This window comes from Eptatretus burgeri, chromosome 2 (assembly GCF_056783735.1).
Source record: "Eptatretus burgeri isolate ZD-2024b chromosome 2, Ebu_testis_v1, whole genome shotgun sequence".
In the NCBI taxonomy this organism is placed as follows: Eukaryota; Metazoa; Chordata; class Myxini; order Myxiniformes; family Myxinidae; genus Eptatretus; species Eptatretus burgeri.
The window spans coordinates 62,819,193-62,833,681 of NC_140962.1; the positions used below are offsets into that span (position 1 = coordinate 62,819,193).

Consider the following 14,489-nt stretch of genomic DNA (forward strand, 5'->3'; position numbering starts at 1 on the left):
TAAAACATACAAGATTGAAAGCTCATCTCAAAGTCTGGAAACAAAAAATGTAACAAAAATGTTTATTGTATTGGTTGTGGTGGTCGTATGGCAGCTTAGCTGCCGGGGTAGCTCTCATTTCTTGAAGCGCGACTGAGTCGCTAATGCAATGCCGCTCTACCAGTACACACACTGGAACTGGTACTCATTTTGTTGACCTCGGAAGGATGACAGGCTGAGTCAACCCCCCTGGTGTATTAATTCAGCGGCCGACGGGGCTTGAACTCAGGACGCTCGGATGCCAAGCCGCCACCCTAACCACTGAGCCAACAACAGGCTGTGCACTCAGCCTGTCAGTCATCCTTCCAAGGTCAGCGAAATGAGTACCAGTTCCAGTGTGTGTACTGGTAGAGGGGCACTGCATCAGCGACACAGTTGCCCTTCAAGAAATGAGAGCTACCCCGGCAACTAATCTGCCATATGACCACCACCACCACCACCACCACAAAATTGTGAATTAAAAGCAAGCTATTTTCATTGCCTTTCTTATACATTGATTTTATTGTGTTGTTTCCATAATTGTAAGTATAGTCTGAGTTGGTTAAAACGATATACCAGTATGCCTATTTGTATCAACTATATCGAAGAAGGATTTCATTAAAATGTGGCAAAAACTATAACTGTATGAGAAATACCGATTTCAATTAATAACAATATTAAAATAAAATCATTCATTATAAAGTCAAAATTCATTGCAAACTCTTTAAAGGCGGTCACGTGGTCAATAGTTATTCCCTAATTCGTTTTCAATATCAATTAAATTACTATTTTTTGTAAATAAACATACATAAATAAATGTTTTGAGGGGGGTAATCTGAAATCGTAGGGGGAAGGATGAAATCGATTTCAAGCTACCCCCGGGGGTAACTTGAAATCGATTTCAGATTACCGGGAGGTAACTTGAAAGGGGGGTAGCTTGAAGTCTTTACACCGGTTCGAGCAAGACATGTCGAGGGTGTGGTTTCCCCGGTTGTCGAAATCGCGTAGTTAATTCGGTAAATTGGTTATCGACAAATAGACCCTGCGCTACACTGTTGAGATATTGGTGACCACTGTCGGTTAAACGACCCGCCGGCTCGCGGAGTTATCCGAGCGACGGCCTACAATTCCGGGGAGTTTGGTGGGAGATGACGCAAGCTTTCCCCACCTTGCGGTCGTTCTCGCCACCGACCCCCGGCCCACAACAGTATTGCTCAGGGGGTTGAATATTTATTGATGCAAGACTTTTCATTTTTAATTAGTTTGTAAAATTTTCTAAAAATGTTTTCACTTTGTCATTATGGGGTATTTTGTGTGGATTCGTAAAAAAACAAAAAAAAAAAAAACATGTTCAGGTGTGTGAATACTTTTTGAAATGTAGATCAAAATGTGACAAAAGTCGGGGCTGTAAATACTTTCTGTAAACTGTAGTCCAGAAGGGCTTCTCTCCAGACAGCAACCACACTCTAAGATAGTCGACAGTGTAACCTGATGCCAAGGAACCTGCAAATAGTCCAGACCAATTGCTACCCACAGTCCATGTGGGAATATGTAATTTGTTCAGGGTGCCAGCCACAACCAGCCTGCTTTTCCAAAGAATGCTGTGAGGTCTTTCACATCAACCAACTAATGCTGGCAGGTGGGAGGCCCAGTTTAACATCCATCCGACGGATGGCACACCTGCTTGCGAAACATCAGGATAGAACTTTACAGCTGCAGGGTCGACATTCCAACAGAGGTGAATGCACACACCTCTGGGGCCGAGGCTATCCTGCCAGCCCAAAAATGTAATACATAATATTTGGATGGCCCCCAAAGCACAGTTTCAAAAAAACAAACAAAAAAAGAAACAGATTTTGGATATATTGTTTCTTGTTATAATTTTTAAAGACATCTTTGTAAACTGTGTATACAAACACTACAATAATATTTATACCTTGGAATGCAGCCTGGGCTGTATTTTCTTTTTGTTTATGGATTTTCTTTTTCACCTTGTATGGTTTGCCACATAATTCTTATGATTATGTAAACATGTCCACGTGATGTTGTGCTGAATGCATTGTTAAGTCCCAGGCAGCTGGAAGAAAAACATTTGGAAGCATAGTAATACTGAAAATGTTTGAAAGAAAATACTATTTCAATGAATATTGTTGTCTTGCTTTTTGGCAATACTGTACATTGATGTGTGTAATTAGTGTATGAGGGTTTAGATAGGTACAAGTGAGAAGGTTAATTCACGTGTGAATGGAATGCTGCAGCTATTAACTGCATTTGTCTTTGCAAGGCTTCTCTTGTTAGGGTACCAAAAGCCTTATAGGCTGTGGTACCTTATTGTTTCTGTTCCGTTTATTATTACCTCCACCACTGAAGGTAGATGGAAGTTATGTTTTTACCCCGTCTGTCTGATAATTTTTTGTTTGTGGAGAGGTTGGGTATGTGACACCGATGAAATGATTAGATGTTGGCGAACATCCGAATCCAGATCTGTATCTGAGAATTTTTAAAGTTATTCTTCACCTTTGGGAGATGGAGCCAAAAACTACAGATAGCAGGATATCTCAAAAAGTTGGCGATACATTTGGATGAAACTTGGTGGACAAGTTGGATATGTGACAAAGACGAATAGATTCGATTTTGGTGAAGATCCAAATCCGGATCTGGAACTGAGAATTTTAAAAATGATTCTTCACCATTGAGTGATCGGAATGAAACGATATATAGCAGGATATTTCAAAAAGTTATGGACGGATTCGGACGAAACTTGGTGGGTGAGTTAGTTAGGTGACAATAACAAGCCGATTAAATTCTAGTTCAGGTCCAAATCCAGATCCAGCCTATCAGTGGAATACAACACACAAACTAATCAGCCTGGTGGAGGTATGCACTCCACTGAGTGCCCTTCCAGTTACCCTAACCAAAGGAGAGGGTGTTGCATTTGGGTTTGTTTGTTTGTTTGTCTTGTTTGTCTGCACAGAACTTTCATGTTTTTCTCTGCAACCGCTTGTGCATCTACTCATGTGGAATGTTTTCATGATAATCATGTCGTCATAGGTCACGTGGTGTGGCAGCCATATTGGAAAAACGGACAAACTTTGGGCCTCTATCCCTGAAACGACACCAAGGAAAAAATTGAAATTTGGCACATCGTAAGTACTCATGGGGAATGAGTGTGATTTTTATGAGGTCATCGGTGCCCTCATTATGACGTCAAAATTGCATATGTAGAACGCTACATTCCATTAGTATGTAAATTTTTGAGGGTCATCTTGGGATAAAATGCTCCCCAGATTAAAAAAAATGTCATCGGTCACGTGATTCGACAGCCAAATTGTATTTTTTTTAAAAACCCACCAAAAATCTTCTTCTCTGAAGTGGCTGAACAGATCGAGGCAAAACTTTACACATATGATCGCCTTCCATGAGGAACAAAAGGTTCACACATATGATGTCATTGGTCACGTGGTTTGTCAGCCATATTGGATTTACCCAAAAACCCATTAAAAAAATCTTCTTCTCCAGAACGGCGAGACAAATCAAGGGGAAACTTCACGCAAGCGTTCCCCAAGAGATGTGTGTACAAGTTTGTTTCAGGAATAATTGACAGGTCACATGGTTTGGCAGCCATATTGTATTTTTAAAAAAATGTTTTCTCTGGAACCTCTTAACCAATCGACGCGAAACTTCAAATTTATGATCTTGTAGTGGTGGTGCATACATGTTTTAAATTTCAGCTTGATCGGGAGCATGGTCTGGCAGACAAATTTATTTAATTTTTTATATGGATTTAAAAAAAAAATTATTATTTTTTCACTCGGGCTCACTTGGCTGTGCCTGGATGGGTTTGAGGGGAGAGGAGTAGCAGCTGAAATGAGAATCCTATTCAGGTTCCTTCTGATGACCATCTTTGCTTTTTGCTTGTTCAGGTTTCCTCTGATTACAACTGACTGTACCTATTTGGTCTTCCATTTGATTTGAATTTAATTTATTTTAATCCCATTCTGAATTCAAGTGAATAATAATAAACGTCATGGGTCAGGGTCAGGTGTCCGATCAAAGCGGGGTTGCTTCAAAGCGGAATGCCTTGGTACCCGGTCATCACTGCCAGTAGTTATAAAGTGGCAGTTCTATTTTGGTCTCATTGATTATGCAACACACCAGTACACAAACGTCACACAAAATACACAACACAAAAGCAGTCCTGACGAGGGTATGCAATCTCTGATTGCTCTTTTTCTTGTTGTAAATGCATGGTTTTCATACTGCACTTTTGCATGTTTATTCTCTTTTTGTTATATTTGTTTTCTCCACAACCGCATGAGCGATCAACGCAAAACTTTCCAAAAAGGAGCGACTACCCTTGGATAATTTTTTTAATGATACTTATGATGTCACAGGTCATGCTGCTATGGCACCCATGTTGGAATAAAGAATCCCCGCCTCCAAGGGTGATGGCGGGCAAAGTGACACCCCCGAGGCGAATGATTGATGGGCATGATGTCAGTTAGATTAAGAAGAAGAAGAAGTGAGAGAGGAGATGTTGGTCAGAGGATGGGGTAGCAGCTCGAAGTGAGAAGCGAATGCACGAGTGGAGTTCGGTGTGAGGGAGGCGATCAGAGAAATCAAAGCGCATCTCGGCAAGAGAACAGAGAGGCAGGATCGGCGATCGAAAGAGCAGGGCATTGTGGCCGGCTTTCCTTCGACGCATGAAGAAGAGTGAGGTTGCAGTTGTAGTCGTGAAGCCATATTCCTACTGAGGCAAATTGGCTGCGTGCCGAGCAAGATGCTGGCCATTGACTTTTGGTTGGTCATGAGAGACGGATCTCAAAGCCTCGTGCATATCACCAAAGGGAGTGGCGCCATTTTGCAAAGCAGTAGATCGGCAAGCGCGGTCGACGAAGAAGCTACCCCGTGATTTGGGAGCCCTGACGTCGAATATTGCCTCACGAATTGCTCAGCGCCATTTTATAGGGCTCGGTTTACTGCATGCTGATGACGCAGTTCGATTGTCAAGTCCCAAAAGACCACCTGGACACAGCTAAGTGAAGGAGTGCAAAGTGATTTCTTTATTTTATATGACCCCTTGTCTGTGTGTGAGTCTGAGTGTGAGTCTGAGTGTGGACACGCCTCAAATAGGAATTTAGGCCGTCGATTACCTTACATTTTTCTTTCATTACTATAATTTGAATTATTGTCATTGTACATATTTGATTACTGTCATTAAATTATCCATTTCATTTCATTTGCTGGTGTCCATGTATCTGTTGTGGGTCGAGTCCAACCCGTGTGCCTCCGTCCTTTACCGCCATTTATCTTGCACGTGGCATGAGTCTCCGAGAATCTCGGCTGTTGGCCTCAAAGGGAGAACTGTTTGGCTATCCGTCCAGGTAGGGGCAAACCCTCTGGACACGACAATATTGTATATTTAAATAACTTTTCTTTGAGAACAATTTAATATTTTATCAGAAGAATTCAAAAAGTTGAATGAGTGAGTTTACTCACAATAGTCCAATGTGAAAACCTTTTGTAAGTTTAGGACAAATAAATGGTAATTTATGCCTTGAACCAGCATCGTTTCTGTTCTATTGGTGTCGAATTGCACCATTTCGCCTATGTTTACTCATGATACACTTTTAAGGCATCTGCCTATTACGTACACAAAATTGTGGAATCATTGATGAACCTTTCCTTATCTTCCCTTCCATATCCTCGTCCTATCATCTTACAACCTCCATTCCATTTTCTTCCCACTATCTCCGACACTCTCCTCCCTTCTATACCCCATCCTTGATTTATTTTCTTTTTTCAATTTTATTTCTAAATTATATTGATCTCCCTCACTCCCCACACATTGTGCTTTTTGACTTGTTTTTGTGCTTAAAAATGTGAAAAAAGATATTGCAATAATTCCTGGCACATTGGAGTGTTGGTAAAATGTAATAAAATAAAAAATAAAATAAAAATCATCGATGCTAATCACAATACAAACATTTTTCAACAGTTTTGTTTTTTTCCAAACATTGCAAATTGTCAAAAGTTCTGATAAATGTCCCTCTGTGATCAGTTTTGCCAATTGTGTCGAGATGCATGCGGCTGCTGGGTACAACTGGAATGACCAGCAATGCCGAGCGAATAATCGACACAACATCTGCCAGTTTGGTAAGTCTCTTATTTATCCCCATGCTTAAAAAAAAATAAAAAATAAAAAAACGGGGAGATATTGTGTAACAGCTCTGTCTGACTGTCTGTCTGTCTGTATGTCAGTCCATCCATCCATCAAAAAAATCAACTACTAAACGGTTGCGCAGAAATTCACCAAACTTTGCAGTTATAATCATGTGGGAAGAAGGTGCGAGAGTGGTATCATTTTTGGCCCCACCCCCTGTGACACTTGGGCTGTATAAAAAAGCCAAATACCAGAAAATGCAATTATGGGCAAATTTGTAAACATTTTTCAAATAAAACTTTGGATATACAATAAATATAAATTGATGCATGAAATATGTAACATGATTTTGGATTTGACCCGCGGTTCATGCCTCAGGGGTGGGGAATAATGGTCACAGAGCTAAAAAAAAAAAAGTTTGTTTTTTTAAACTCAACTCGTGGGCCCGTTGGTCCAATGGACCAAATTTACATTGGTCTTCATAGCCTTGTTGCATACCCACCTGTTGTACTGCTTGAGCATTAGCTTGCCTTTTACGAAGCCCAGATATGCTTGGAGCCAACGTGGGGATTATATGTTCGTTATTATTATTGCCATATGATACTACTATTCTTATTTACCTCTGCCACTGAAGATGAAGATTGTTTTCACCCGTTTCTGTCTGTTTGTTTGTTTGTGTGCAGGATGTCTCAGAAAGTTGTGAACAGATCCGGATGAAATTTTGTGGACAGGTTTGGTGTGTGACATGGACGAACTGGTTAGATTTTGGTGAAGATCCGGATCCGGCTACTAGAATTTTTTTAGTGATTCCTCAATGTTGAGAGATCGGGTCAAACATGATATATTGCACGATATCTCAAAAAGTTCGACGGATTCGGACACAACTTGGTGGACAGGTTGGGTGTGCGGCAAGAACGAATTGATTCAATTTTGGTGAAGATCTGAATCCGGATCTGGATACGAGAATTATTTAAATTTAAAAATGATTCTTCACCATTGAGTGATCGGGCCAAACACGATATTTCAAAAATGTATTGGGCCTGATATATTCTCGTGGATCAGGCATTACGTGGCGGAGATATGCGCTCTACGGAGTACCCTTCTAGTTATTGTTGTAAATATTATTCGTATTAATTAATGTATGCTTTGTTACAATGTTATTATTGTTTTTTGTTATTGGAATGCCATGCAATGGTAGAAGGACGTATTAAGCTACTTAATTTACGTTAACATGGTGTGAGTTTAAAACATGGGAATTCGAACACATTTTTTGGAATTAATTAGCCGAATCAACTCAGGAGGTCACGACGATCATTTTGGTATATTTCATTCCATATCAGAATGCTTCAGTAGAACTCCACAAAAAAAAACATGACACACACACGCATCATCCATTTATAGTCGAGTCTTAAAGGGTCTGCAGTCTTGTGGGTCCACTGGGTCTGGGTCTTTGAGGTCCTCTGGGTCTTATGGATATTAGTTCTTTTTGGGTCCTCCTGGTCTTTTGGGTCCACAGGATCTTTTGGGACTTTTGGGTCCTCGGGAACTTTTGGTACTGTTGAGTCCTCGGGAACTTTTGAGTCATCTGGGTCTTTGCAGTCTTCAGGGTCTTGGGGTCTTAAGGATCTTCATTCTCTTAAAGGGTCTTCAAAGTTCAAACGCATCTCAGCAATCTAATAGTGCTTAATCTCGTACTAAATAAGCTTCATTGGATGTCTGTCTGTCTGTCTGCATTTATTGCAAGGACCACTAGACCGACAACCACCAAATTTCTAAATTACGTTGCATGCCTTCATGCACGCACGCTGCAAAATCTTCAAGAGCGATAGCTATTTACCCCTCCTGTTTTGACTGGTCCTGGACCTACTAAGTGAATTAATGAGCAAAGAAATGGATATACCCTAACATCCAAAAATAGAACTTCCAAAGAGACAGAGAAGGTGACACATCTATTGTGCATGGGTGATCTAAACTCTTTGCAGCAAATGACAAAAAATTGGTGGAACAACTGAAATACTCCGATGACATTCAAATGGAATTTGGCCAAGATAAGTGTGCCAAGTGCACATTCGTACAGGGTTAATCAACAAAAATAGGCAACATAAAAATCGACCAAGATACAACAACACAGGATCGAGACAACGAAGCATCATACAAATACCTTGGTGTACAAGAGGGCCACCAAATGTCACAAACAAATGCGCAAAACAATTGCCAAATAATATTTGCATAGAACAAGGTTGATCCTGAAAATATATCTCACTCCCAAATAATATTTGCATAGAACAAGGTTGATCCTGAAAACATATCTCACTCCGAGAAACCAAATCAAAGCCATCAACCAACGAGCTATACTAGGATTCCTCCAGCTGCAGAATAGTAAACGGAAATCAACAAACTATATGTCAAAACAAGGAAACTCCTCACCATCCACAAAATGTTCTACAAATATCAGTGCATTCCGAGAATGTACCTGACAAGACGAGAAGGCAGTAGTGGCCTGGTGGAACTCAACCAAGTGCACAGAATGACATCTGTCAGACTGGCTGAGTACATGAAAAGTTGAACAGACTACAGAATCCAATTTGTATGCAAACACAAAGATAGCAAGCAAGAGAAGGTATCCCTAACCCAGCGAGCAAAAAGTTTCCAAAGACAGGTGCAAATGGAAGATGTAAAGCATGAAACTGAAACGGCAATGAATACAGCCCCAACTAGAGGGGGAGCACTTGGTAGAGTGCAAAACCTCTGCCGCCAATACTGCTGGGTCGCTCAAGTGAACTTGATATCCTATTCATTGTAGGTCAAAACGGATCAGACTCTACTGAACCACGATTTAATAAACGAAACTAGATTGACGCGCATGTAGGAATGCCAAAAAAATAAAATCGAACTTTTTTTGAAAAAAAAAGGTGCAAAATTTGCTGTTTTTTTTCTCTAACAATTTTTTTTTTGGGGGGGGGGTGGAAATCACTTAAAACATGTAGAAATGCAAAAACAAAAATTCAAATTTTTTTAAAATGGCCGCCATAGCGGCCATATTGGACTTTGGACCAAGTCCAAAATCTAATGGCATGATCCTTGGACCATACCTAATCCCCCCACCAAGTTTCGTCGAAATACGTCCAGGAGTTTTTCCGTAATACTGTTCACAAACAAACAAACAAACAAAGACAGGGGTGAAAACAGGTTAATGATTGCAAAAAGGCCAAACAAAAAATATAAAGCGAAATATCAACAGATATACATCGACAACACCGGAGAACAATAAAAGAGTAGCAAGGTATGTATAAAAAAGAGAGCTGAACAAATTGGGCAAAGAAAAAGAAGGCTCATTAGAATGGCTCAGAATAGGTCAGCTCAACTGGGATGGACAATGAATCATTAATTATGAATGCCCAAGACCAGGGACACAACATGAATGGCTTCAAGAAAATGGCAGGACTGAGTCATTCGGACAAGTGTAGGTTCTGTAAGGTAGAAACAGAAAACATGAGCCACCTTCTATCGGGATGTAAAAAAAAATGCATGCCAAAACAACTGCACACACGGAGGCATAATAGTGTTTGTAGAGTAATCCACTGGCACATCTGCAAATACTTCAATATCCCAGTCCCAGAAAACTCATGGAAACATGAACCACAAGCGATAATTGAGAACAAGGAACTAATGCTCACATATGACTTGATGATCCCATCAAGCGTGGACAAAGAAAACAAAGCATTGTGACTGGATTTAGCACTTAGGTATAAAAAAAGGAAAAATGCCATTGCTAATTAATTGAAGTATCAGTACCAGTGATTTTGGCCTAAATATCGCAGAAATCAAGAAAATATCCAAATGCCAAGACCTCAAAAATTAAGTGAAAGAATGAAGTGAAACCTGAAGAGCACCAAAATTGTACCAGTGATCATTGGAGTTATGGGAATGATGAAGAAGAACCTGAGAGAGATCTTAAAAACCATCCCTGGGAATATTACTATAAACGAACTGCAGTTGGTAACTGTCTTTGGCTCAGTAACGATCCTGAAAAGATCCCTCGGAACAAAACTTTGAAAACAACACAACTTCATAGCTTGGTCCATGAATCCTGAACTTCTCCCACCCCCATACCAGAATGGAGGTGGATACTTTGAGACCAAGTAGGTCTCCGTTCCATCCCCTGAAAGCCACGCAAGTGTGTGTGGAGATAGCAGCCAGCAACATGTGGAGATAGCAGCTAGCACGAAAGCATTTTGCTGATTTCATTTTTTCAAAAAGTCCGTTCAAGAAGTGGCTTTCATCGGTACATACATGTATCAACTTCCTTTTCAATGCTCACAAATATAGAGACTCCATGCTGGTTGAAGGCCCACCCACTTTAAATGCCAGTGTAATGACCTCTCTCATTCTCAACATCCACATCACACATGAGCTAACACCAAATGAATTCAACTTCCTGAGAAGATACATAGTCCGGCAGATATGTGAAAAAAATGTGCCTTTAGTGATACAAGCATGAAATTTGGCACACTGCTCGGGCAGTATCTTACAAAGATTTTTGGATATAGGGACATTCCAGATTCTTCCCAGAGCCAAAATGGCGGCCATTTTACAAAATAGCCGATTTTGTGTTGTACAAGGAGGATACATGTGGATACAACTATATTTAAGAAGCATACCAGTGGTTTTATTTAACTAAATATAGATTCTAGCAAATCAGAAATAGCAAATAAAGGTGACAAAGTGTGAATAAACCATTTATTTGGTCATTTTTTGGTGTATTTCTGGACGGTTTTCTACAACAAACTCTTCAAAAAAACTGTTATCAAGCACCAAGGAATTGACTTGTTCATTTAACACTCTTGAACTCAGAGGAAGTGCTTCTGTTTGATCCTAACATCAACTTACAGAGTCAAAATTATACAGTGGAACCTCTAGACTAGATCCAGGTAACAGAGTCTACTATGATGCATGGATACATGTGTACATGTGACATAATAATCATCTGTGATCTCTCTTGTCCCAGTTCTACTCTCTTGTACACTCCCCACCACAGTGACATAGAGCTGTGCACTGGAGTGCAGTCTTGACACACTTGCACTGTCCTCTGCATCCCTTTTTGCAGCCACACCTTAGTAGTTGCCGACATGCCTCAGTTGCCTCTGGGAGGGTTGTCCAGTATATGTCCCAGCCATTATCGGTGTGAACCCACCCCCAGTCACTGGGCGATGGGAGCTCTGGTGTGGACACCATCATCTGGCCCCAACAGTAGCCGGCTTGGTAGGTAGCTCTCTTGATGTGCTGTTTCAGGGCTTCACGAGTTGGTGGGAGAGCACCTATTGATCTGCCATTCTGGATGAACAGATGCTTGCGACACTCATTGACATGTTCCTGGCTACTGGTGCGATCATAGAGCACAACAACAAAACGCTCCAGTGCATCCATGTGGTCATCTACGGCTGAAGGAGTTGGCGTGGCAGCCAAGGCACAGAATGCTGCAGTGACATCAGTGACCTCATCACAGGCTTTCCAGGTTTCCCATGCTTTTTTCTTCCCCCTGCCTCCGAAGCTTGAAACGGTGTCGCATCCAGTGAGGGCATGGAATAATGGCAAACCTCGACACTTGTTAGGTCCCAGTGCCACAGACATCTCGTGAGCTGCCAAGAACATGAAGTTCTTTCCTGTGCCAAAAGCAACCCAGAGCTCATCAATGTCCAGATGTCCAGCTGCTGTCACCGCAAGGACCACGACGTCAGTGTCGACTGTACGGATCGACACTTTGCTGTATCCCTGCCTCACAGCGTCTTCAGCATGGAGTAGCATTCTTGTGTTAGCCTCTTCATGGCTACAAGGGGCAAGACCAGCAACATCTCGGGCCTGCGTACAAACCACATCTTTTTGGTGGGTGCTGATGACTTGTTTGTCTGTGTCTGTTGTTGCTACTCTGGTGGCTAGGAAGTCAAACAGCTCCATCTTGTTCTCATCTGTGCGAAGAAAGGTCTGCCAGTTTCCAGGAATGGAACTAGATGGTTCGACTCGTCTCCTGATGCCTTTGCCTCGCTTCTTCCTAGTGTCTGCCTTCAAACTGTCTGTGAGGTATTCATCCCAGACAATATCCATCCTGCTCGTATGCTGCAGCTGAGATGTGATGTATGACAAGAATACTTCTGATGCATACTCGTTGAAGGTCTTTGCTGTGCCAGGTGGCAGTATACTGATGATCGCTGCATCATCAAGGATGATGACTTCAACTGCTGGACTAGCAGCAGCAGCAGCATTCTCCTGTGGAGGGACCAGATCTTCTAAGCAGCCAACCAGATCAGACTTTGTTCCAAGTCTCATCTTGCCCATGTATGACAGTGCAGGGGGACATGCTTGGTTCTCATGTGCGAAGAACTCAAGATCTCCATCACGTATCTGGGACGCAATGAACAACCTGGAGAACAGGGAGCAGTCGTTCTTCAGAGATGAAACCTGCAGCTGTGCTCTTGACTTCTCTCTGACTGGAGGTCGGCTGAAGAGAGGGAGGTTGTTTCTCTTGATTGGGTCGGTGATGGGCTTTGTCTGATAAGTCTCTCATGGACATAGGAGTCGTGCGGTTCTTTTCCCAGCTTCTCGATCTGGCGTACAGTATTGATAACTGCTGGGTCTGCCAGGTCTCTGCTGTCTAGCACCAGGAGATCCTTTCTGTCATCACAAAATGGGTTGCCCATCTCCCCCATGACTTGAGTGAGTGAACGCACATCTCTAGCAAAGGCTACCTGTGTGTGCTTGGTCTGCTCGTGGTGTTTGTGAACAGCCTTCTTGGTCTCTGATGTGGCCTGGAACTCAGCGATCACTCTGGCCATCTCTGGACCAGACACCATCCAGCGGCGTAATGCAGCGGGATTCTCTGTCAGGCCTACAGCTCCTCCGTCACCCTTAATTAATGTGTTATTCTGCTCGTGGGATTGGTCGATGGCCATCGCAGAAAACGCATGAGTGGTCTTCTTTACTGTGAAGTTGCCGGCAAGAAACTGCGTGTATACACTTGCATGTTTGGTCGCCAGTGTCACCATGTCGCGCAGGTGAACTGGTATCCACCTGGCGTAGTTGGTATGACCCAAGGCGAAGAACCAGGGGACAATCTTGCTCAGGGCATCAATGCATAGCAGGAAGTTCCCTTCTCGGACCGATCTGACGTAGATTAGGACAGTGAGTTCCAACTGTAGAATGATCCACCAGAAGTGGAACTGCGGACTGGCTTGCACACGTTCAGCACACCAGTCTTCTAGATCCTGTCCCTCATCTGCTCCTTGGCTGAAGGCTTTCTGTAGGAGAAGATAGAGGCTACTGGCTGTGACCTGGTGAGCTCGCCGAGTGTGTGTAACATGGGCAGCCTTCAGGAAGGAATCAGCAGTACCAGTTGTAGCAACTCCTGCCTGCACCAGAGCTCCTGTCCACCCACTGCTATCCAGAAGATCACCCAGAGTTTTCAGTGCAGCCATCTCAATGTGGAGTCCACCAAATAGGATGACGAAGTGATCTTCTCCATGTGTTTCTGGCCATCTCCACTGGATCTGTTTGGCGAGTGCGTACAGTGGCTGATCGACTGTGAGGACTGGGATCTCACCAGGGTTCAGAATCTCAACTGCTGTCTTGATGACGTCCATCATTTGCAGCCACACCTTAGTAGTTGCCGACATGCCTCAGTTGCCGACATGCCTCGTCTTGATGACGATAAAATGTTTTCAACTACGAACCCCAGCCCAGAGGAGATGCATATATACACAATGGCGATCTTGGGTGATTGTCACTCGATGTCCCCAATAGGCCACCATACATTATTTCTTTGCGCTGGACAAGACCATGTTAAACCCAAATCAATATGAACACACCATTGTAGTTTGAACATTTCTATTATGCAATCATGAAAATTAATACAGCGAGTACATCAATATCGATTTCGCAAATTTATGCATTTAATCGCGACATTGCCAGCTACCAGTATGTAATTAATAATGGAAATATTCATGGAGTCTAAGTTCCTTTCACCAAATTTGATTTTTGATCTATTTATATTTCCAGAAACAATATTCAGGTAACATTCACATGCATGATCATATTGAAGAGCTCTTGTTCCAGCCATGCATTATTGCGATGGTAAACTGTTATCTGTGTCCCTCATAGACCACCGTAGATGCATTTTTTAGTCAAATATGAAGTAGATAATGAAGCATGTGCATACGAGTTGATAATAATCATATTATACTCACTACATTGTGTTTTGCACCAAGCACATATGACTTTGCTGACCTTGTAGGCAGAATTTGTTATTTGTGGCAGC

The 14,489-nt window shown here is 42.1% G+C and overlaps 1 protein-coding gene across 12 annotated transcripts in view; it reads left to right on the plus strand.

Annotated features, from left to right (window-relative positions):
- LOC147032166 (uncharacterized) overlaps positions 1-14,489 on the plus strand; it is a 59,577-nt gene that overhangs the window by 33,027 nt on the left and 12,061 nt on the right. For 2 of the 12 annotated variants that reach the window (XM_085869530.1, XM_085869523.1), the window contains 2 exons: positions 6,080-6,174; positions 6,865-6,949. In XM_085869530.1, coding sequence (XP_085725656.1) covers positions 6,080-6,174; positions 6,865-6,949 — 180 coding nt within the window. Of the gene's footprint in view, positions 1-4,474; positions 5,403-6,079; positions 6,175-6,864; positions 6,950-14,489 lie in introns of those variants that run through there. The other 10 variants (XM_085869528.1, XM_085869522.1, XM_085869527.1 and 7 more) reach the window with 6 other exon arrangements.